General features: G+C 36.0%; 1 gene segment (V, D, J or C); it reads left to right on the plus strand.

Moving 5' to 3' along the window:
• The first annotated feature begins 5,584 nt into the window (after positions 1 to 5,584).
• On the plus strand, positions 5,585 to 6,055 carry LOC115784672 (Ig heavy chain V region XIG14-like). The segment is given in 2 exon segments: positions 5,585 to 5,661; positions 5,751 to 6,055. Coding segments are annotated over 2 exon segments (348 nt in total).
• The last annotated feature ends 2,823 nt before the right edge of the window (positions 6,056 to 8,878 follow it).

Here is an 8,878-nt window from a genome sequence, read left to right on the forward strand (position 1 = left end):
GTAGATTTGGGATCCCTTCAGAAGGAAGCACAAGAATTACTGTGACATCTGACCTTTAGGGGGTGGTATAATTAGTCACGTAGTGCTTTCATAATGAAAACAACTGGCTGCAGCATATTACATATGTTATGAAAATAGTGCATGGGAATGAGTGCCTTGATAAATTGTCAGCGTTAATATTTAAAATTCTCTTTTTTTTCTTCCTAATTTACAAACAGAACATGATTAAAAAGGTTCTGCTGCACATGTACATTTTCTAGTTTTTCTCCTTTTGAGTTTGTGAAACCGTGGTGTTTTTACTGAGGAGGAGTCAATGCAAAACTGATGACTTCAGCATCTTTATAAGACTAAGAGTCAGGGAATCAGCCTAAGATACACAGTGCAGTTTGTACAAAGACAGCTGACTTTAAAGATGATCAGACCTGTTTATTTAGTTATTTTTCTGATTCTGCTTTGTTTCTTGGCTGGTAAGAACACACATTTGTTTTGAACAAATAAACTCAAACAAAGAAATGTGATAACTGAGTGGTTAACATCTCTGTAGGTGCTGAGGGTCAAACACTGACTGAGTCTGAATCAGTGGTTAAAAGGCCTGGAGAATCCCACAGACTGACCTGCACATACTCAGGATCCAGTTATGATATTGCTGCAGCTTGGATCAGACAGGCTGCTGGAAAAGGGCCGGAGTGGATTGCTTATATCAATTATGACAGTAGCTATATCTCCTACTCTCAGTCATTCAGAGGCCGGTTCACCATCTCCAGAGACAACAGCAGAAAGCAGGTGTATCTGCAGATGAGCAGCTTGACAACTGAGGATTCTGCTGTTTATTATTGTGCTCGAGAGCCACAGTGACACAAGAGGAAGAAACTCTGTACAAAAAATCAATGCATCAGGTTAAAATTAGAAATCCACATTCACTGAAATGAACTGAAATTCAACATCATCAGCAGATTGATAGAAACAATAAAAATGCAAGGATGTGTAAAGCATTAATTTATCTTAGATTAAACAGAATTTATTTTGTTTTACTTGTTTCATACTTTCACAATAATAGGTCCTATAATCTGCAAAATAACTCATTTCAAATAAACAATAGACCACATAACCTGTTGTGTGGTTTTTGTGATAATAAAACTGTGTTTTTCAGTCTGGATTAATAGCTACATTAATCACCTGTCCACACTCTAAATATCAATGATAGGGTAATCCATATTGTTAAAAGTAGAGTTTAACAAAGGGACTAAGGGTTGAAGATAAAAGGCTTTTACAATGATAAGACCCAATATTGGGGTTGTTTTTCTCATTCTTTTAAGTAACTCATCTAATGATGATGAATTTACCTTCACTGACATTATGATAAAAGACATTGTCTACATCATGGTGTGAAATGAGCTGTTTGTCTGTAGGTACTGATGGACAAACACTCACTGAGTCTGAACCAGTGATAAAAAGATCCTGGAGAATCCCACACACTGACCTGTACATCAGGGTTAGGAGGCCAGAACTGGAACACTTGGATCAGACAGGCTCCTGGAAAAGGACTGAAACTGACTGCTGCAGTAACAGCAGCAGCAGCACTCTCAGTCAATTCAAGGCAGGTTTACCATCTCCAGAGACACCAGCAGAACATGGGTGTATTCTGCTCTGTGTTGCTGTGCTCGAGAGAGACAGAAACACAGGAGGGAGAGAGTGTGTACAAAAAGAATTGCACATCATACACAGTTTAATTTGCTGTCTGTTTTTCAAAGTTAAAGACATTAAATTTAAATTAAACTACAAGATACAATAAAACTGCTTTACTGGGAAACTGAGATTCATTAAATCATGCATTTGCAGTTCTGAACATTAAATATTTTTTTAGTATGTTTGTAGGTGTAATTATTTCATTTGTCTTGTTTGAATTGTGTTTTAATAAAAACTCTACAAACTCCATAACTGTGTGTGAAATTATCATTTTTGCCCGACGCGACACAGTGAGAAACAGTAACAGGAGAGTCGCACAAAAACTACTTCCTCTATTTGTCATCAGCACTGGAAGAGCGACTGAATGTGGAATTTAACTGCGACCACAGAGCCTTTAAAACAAGCGTCTACAAGAGAGAACAAAGAGAATTAAAGTTTGATTTTCTAAACAGCGCTTTCTTTATTTGTATCATTATAGAAAAACTGTTCATGAATTTCACATGGAAAATTTACAGACATATATAAAAAAATTAATTTAAGGTGTGATATTTGACTAAGAGTATTTTTTTAATTTCCTTTTCATTAAAATAAAAGGTCAAATTTGAATTATCATTGCAGAAAGCAAGTTGCATTAAGTGCATGAAGTATCATAGTTTTTATTTATGCTTAAAAATTCTTGTTGCATGTTGTCACACAGAGTTACAGCTGCTGAGCAGTTTTGTTTTTTATGGTATCACCACATCTTTGGCTTCACACAGCTGCAAGAACTGAAAAACAGATTTTTTGTTTCCTTTAAACTGAAAAAATGAGGCTTTTGGTCTAAATACATCTTGCTGTAAGTACAGATATGCACAGTAAATATATTTATTATATTATTTATTGTATTATATTATTTATTTTACTTTCAAATGCACTGTGTTAGTGAGTGTGTCATTCTATCTGTAAACACGATAACTCTAAATATTTCAAATTAATTCTGATAAAACTTTGTAGGGGTGTAGAGAGGGGTCATGTTAACAGTCCAGTAAAATTTGGCTTACATCCACCAAGGTCTGCAAGGTCAACTTAATGATTTATTGGTCAAAATTTACAAAAAGCCTGATCAAGATCTAGAAAGTAAAATGTAAAGATTTAAAGTATCGTGTCAAATTTTGACCTCTGACCTCATTTCCCATTTCCCATCTGCCTTTCTTTCAAGTTGACCCCAAAATGTGTTGTGTTGTACTTTAAAGAAAGTATTGTCAGCAGAAAGAAACGAGCTGCCTGGTTAGTTAGTAATATACTGTAGCATAATATTATATAATAAGCTCAAATTATTTGTGTCCATGTGTTTACAAATCAGTCCATTACCTACTCCTAGATAATGTTTGTGTAGAAATGAGTTTGTTATCTATTTACAGACTTCCAGCAAGACAGTGACTCTGATTAGACAGAATATGCAGTATTAATATGAGTATTAATCTGCCAAGCCAGCAGACCTGAACAAAAACCCCTCAAAGCCAGAACGCTAACATCATGAAACCACCAGAGGAGGCACAACGAGATCATGAATGTGTTCTGTAGAAACTGACTTTTTACTGATTAAATTTAACAGAACCTCTTTCCATCAGTCTATTACAGTATATAGTAAAAGTGGACAGTTGTTTAGTTATTTTATAGTAAGTGCTCTCTTGTTTCCCAAGGTGTCACCACAGTGGATGATGTCAGTAATAAAAATGGTGTTGTGGGGATAGCAAAGGGAAATTGTGACAGACATGAAGGAAAAAAAAAAACACTTTTGTTCTTATGAAAATTATAAAGTATAAGGATTGAACCAAATCAGTGTTTTGGGTAAGGGGGAGGAGTCCATTTAAACTGATACCCTTAAAACCTTCATAGAGGCAGAGCAAAAGTCAGGGACTCACTCTGATACACGACCTGCAGACTGGACAAAGATAACTGACTTTTACAATGATTAAATCTGTTCATTTAGTCATTTCCCTCTTTGTGTTTTCTACCTTGAATGGTAAGGATCTAAAAATCTTTTTCAAAAACAGCAGGAAATATTATTGTAGTAATGAGCTGTTAACGTTTCTGTAGGTACTGAGGGTCAAACACTGACTGAGTCTGAACCAGTGGTTAAAAGGCCTGGAGAATCCCACAGACTGACCTGCACATACTCAGGATACAGTTATAATATTGATGCTGCTTGGATCAGACAGGCTGCTGGAAAAGGACTGGAGTGGATTGCTTTTATCAGCAGGAGCAGCAGCATCCACTACTCTCAGTCATTCAGAGGCCGGTTTACCATCTCCAGAGACAACAGCAGAAAGCAGGTGTATCTGCAGATGAACAGCTTGACAACTGAGAACTCTGCTGTTTATTACTGTGCTGAAGAGACACAGTGACACAAGAGGAAGAAACGCTGTACAAAAACTTAACATGCCAACTGTACTTTCTGCTTGTGTGATAAACCTCTCTTTTGCGCACTATATTCAGTTAAACAAATTAATTTAGAGATGTTTTTGTGCTGTGCTTTGTTCTGTTATATTGCAGTGTTTGATTGAAATTGCATTTACTGGAGGCCCTCACCTGAAAGACTCACTAAAGAACAAGTTCTGTATTAACTTAAGCTTGTCCAGCTGGACCCTGTGCGGAGCTTCAGATGAATAATAAACACTATAGAATATTGAGATGAATAATGGAAATAATATTCATTTTGTTTCCCACAGGTGTGTACAGTATTGATCTCATACAGTCAGGCTGGACAGTCTGTAACCATCATCTGTCAGGTCTCTATTATTCTTTGACTGATAACAGCTATGCAACAGGTTGGATCAGACAGTGTGAAGGAAAAGCAATCAAGTGGATTTTGCATTGGTGGGGTGGAGGTCCCCTTAAGACCAAATTCCTTCACCACACGTACACTTCTTCCTCTGTGACACTAACAGCTATTTATTACTGTGTACTTTACCTACAGTCATACAAACCACCCACAGACCTGCACAAATACCATTATAGACAAATACCATCTTTCTTTGCCCAGTTTTTGAATTCAGGGTTGCTGAGTGCCGGAGCATATCCCAGCTCTGAAGAGAATACTCATAATTTTCATGGATTTAACATAAATCTTTCTGCAAATTATATTATTTTCAACATTAAAACAACGAATTTGCACATATTAAACTAACTGGTCATTTTGGGGGGGTTGGCGGGCTATATGTTTTTTGATCTGTCTCCATCCTGCTGAAATGAATGTGGTTTTCTTTTTGTTTGTTTGTTTTGTCTGTACTTGAGTCTAACAATACTGATGCAAATAAGTATTAACAAGTAGAAGACCCTGTTCCTTAAAGATCTCCTGTTTGTATATGTGATATAACACAAGGGAAGATTTGAACGTATTTCAGCTAAAACAGCAGATAATATATTTAATTATATAATTATATTATAATAATAACTGATGAAATACACACAAAGTAAAAATATTTATCCTTTGAATCTCTTTGTGGCTTCACAGTCACTGCATTCATTTGGCATTTTATTAAATGTATAGTACCAGCCAAAGGTTCGGGCACTCTGTCCAAACCTTTGAATGGTTTGTTTAATTACTGAAAATAGATATAATAAGAGATAATTAGCTTCCTAATAATAATAAAATTCTTTCAAATAACATTGTTGTTTCAGCAGCTCCTAAAATCAGTCCAGCTTCTAAAAACTCTGGGTTAGTGTTTTTCTTTCATCTGCCAAAAGTATATCCATAATGCAAAAAAATAAAATTCTACCTATTTCTTGCATGTTCATCCATATTTCTTTTTTATTCTGTCAGACAATATGCAATCATCAATATGCAAAGTAAACTTCCTCCCAGACTTCTATAAATGCTTGATATACTGTATTGCAGTTTGTTGCAACAGAAGAAGAGAAGCTTCCAGCAGACCACATTCAAAACCAACATGTTCTCTGTAGCTCTGCTGCTGCTGCTGGCTGCTGGATCCTGTGAGTGTCACTGAACAGAAACACTGACAGCAGGAACACTACACAATGTTGCTGCTATTTGAACTGCATTCAACATGTTTTCTCCACAGGTGTGAAGTGTGAACAGCTGACACAGCCAGCCTCTGTGACTGTGCAGCCAGGTCAGCGTCTGACCATCTCCTGTCAGGTCTCTTATTCTCTTAGCAGCTACTGGACAGGTTGGATCAGACAGCCTGCAGGAAAAGGACTGGAGTGGATTGGGGTGAAAAGCACTGGGAGCTCTTACTATAAAGATTCACTGAAGAACAAGTTCAGTATCACCTTAGACACTTCAAGCAAAACAGTGACTTTAAATGGACAGAACATGCAGCCTGAAGACTCTGCTGTGTATTACTGTGCCAGAGATGCACAGTAACACAAAACATCAGCAGAGCTGAACAAAAACACGATCAGTGCCTGAACAGATGTAGCATGAAACCACCAGAGGAGGCGCTCTCAGACCACTTATGGCTTTGTTTTACTAGTTTTTATGAAAACTCACATGTACTTTATTTAATACTCAATACATGGAAATAGTTTGGAAACATTTCTGATTATTCAGACAGATTGTTTAGTCTCTATCAAGTGTTATGAAGTATAAATCACTAATAGAGCATATTATAGATTTGCAAATACATTTAACAACAGCACAAAGTGTAAAGCTTTAGAACAATAAATTAATACACTGAAAGCATTAGTATTATCAATGATTGGGCTGAATTATCTGAAAGCAAATTAATTTAGGTAACATTAATACAACCAAACACACATAACACATAAAAGGTGTTTTGGCATTTAGAATTCATGATGTCCTTCATCTAAATGATATATCAAAAATGATTTTCAGACAATGAAGAATAGATGAATTCAAATAAACCCTGTATTTAAAATGACTGGGGCTGATGTACCTGAATGCGATTTCATTAAGAACAAATATTTATCATAAAATAATGTAAATTAATGATGGACGCTGTGGAGCTGCAGTGTGGCTCTGTTTGAGGAGTTGATGTAAAAATCTGTTCTTATTCATCTTCACATAAATGTTAACAAACTTAAGACAAAGGTGATATGATTGATGTGCACACGGTAGACTGGACACAGATAAATGGCTTTTACAAAGATCTCGCCTGATAAATGGATTTTCTTATTCCCAACTGGACTGGTAAGGATGATACATTTACTTTCACTCATGAAAAGACAAATTATTTGCATCATATTATCTAATGAGCTGTTTGTCTGTAGGTGCTGAGGGTCAAACACTGACTGAGTCTGAACCAGTGGTTTAAAGGCCTGGCCTGGTACCATTTATTATTCAACAATATATATTGTTTGGGCATTTATAAGGTTAGCCTTTAAATGCAATGTGTTTTGTAGAAAAGGATGAGGGCGTGTGTTTGTTTTTGAGGAGGAGGAACTGATGCAAACTATGTTCTGTACCATGTTTGAATGTGTGATGCAGAATATACTGATATAAGCTACTACATGATTAACCGTAATGAAGCTCCCATCAGCTCACCCTCAGTACCAACATGTACTCTGTAGCTCTGCTGCTGGATCCTGTGAGTCTCACTGAGGCAGAGACTGTTATTACATTTCTCCAAAAAGGAGTGTTTGTAAAATCCAAACAATACACTCTCCCTACTCTCTGAAACATTTAATAAGCATTAATCATCAATTTATTAATTTCAGATAGGCTATTTACACAAACCTAATAGATCTGTAGTACAAAATTACTGTAGGTACAGTATATACTCTTACTATGAAGGAATTCTCAGCCTGAGTTCAAAATGACTGGGGCCATACTATGATGACATAGAATATGAACATTATGTATGGGTTAAATTTAATATTCCAAGCAGCTTAAACTAATCCAATTTTGTTTGCTGTGAGGTGGTGTTGATGCAAAACCCTGCTGTTTCTCTCCTCTACCTATGTGACTTCTAAAAAGATGACAGAGAACACAGTTTAATAGTATGCTGTTAACTGTCTGCTGGGCAGGTATAATTATTCATAGAGACTTTTTCATACTCATATCACACAGCATTTATTTGTGTCAGAAGACTATTTAACTTTGCGACAGTCTTGACAGGTGTTGATGTTTAAACTCAGAGACTCTGAACCGGTCACTAAAAGGCCTGGAGAATCCCACAAACTGACCTGTACAGGCTCAGGATTCCCATCCAGAGACTACACTATGAACTGGGATGAGTCACCATCTCGTAGATGACTGCAGCAATAAAGTCTGTCTACAGATAAACAACCTGAAGTCCGAGGACACAGCAGTTTATTACTGTGAAAACATTTTGGGTTTTTTTGTTTTAGTTTTAGTTTTAGTTTTAGTTTTTGTGTGTGTGTGTGTGTGTGTGTGTGTGTGTGTGTGTGTGTGTGTGTGTGTGTGTGTGTGTGTTTTTTGGGGGGGGGGTGTTACTATCTATTAATCCACACAAGCTTAGTTTTTTTAAATATTTGAAAAAAAATCACTTCAAGAAGGTGTTTGTAATTTGACAAAACTTTTTGATCTATTATAATTGAAAAAGATATACATTAAATGTAATGATATACGGGTTTTTAACCTACATTTACTCTCAAACTGACTTAGTGACAGCACAGAATTGTGAATTTCTCTACTTTATTTATTTTTTTCAGAGTTTCTGAGCGTATACCATATTTGGAAATGAGATGTGAAGATTTGACTTGAACCACGGTGACTCAGTGATCATAAGAGACCTCAGATTAATTCTCATGGTGTTTGTATGCAGTGCATATTGTGTTAAAAAATTTTCTCAGTTGAGACAATTAATATCTGAACAATTAATATTTGAAACACATCATGGGATTTTTTTAAACAAAGACTATTTTTTCATTGAAAGTTCATTGAAACATCCACTGTTTTTAACAAATAAAACACTGAGAAAAAACAAAACAACAACAAAAAATGCAAAAGAAAACAAAACTACCCTCACCCCCGTTGATGTATTGCTCATTTTCCAAAGCTGCATTTCATAAGGCAACCAAGGGTTTCGACAACCAAAAACAGACTTTGTGCATAATATCTGACAGATATTTTCATAGGCTGAAACTTCTCTCAGTTAACCACCCTCCTTTTATAACATCTCCGTATCCAGATATGCAAAGTGAACTTTCTCTCAGTCTCCTATAAGAGTTGACATCATACCATCAGTGAAGCAAAAGAAGAAAT

The sequence above is a fragment of the Archocentrus centrarchus genome, chromosome 8, assembly GCF_007364275.1.
Source record: "Archocentrus centrarchus isolate MPI-CPG fArcCen1 chromosome 8, fArcCen1, whole genome shotgun sequence".
In the NCBI taxonomy this organism is placed as follows: domain Eukaryota; kingdom Metazoa; phylum Chordata; class Actinopteri; order Cichliformes; family Cichlidae; genus Archocentrus; species Archocentrus centrarchus.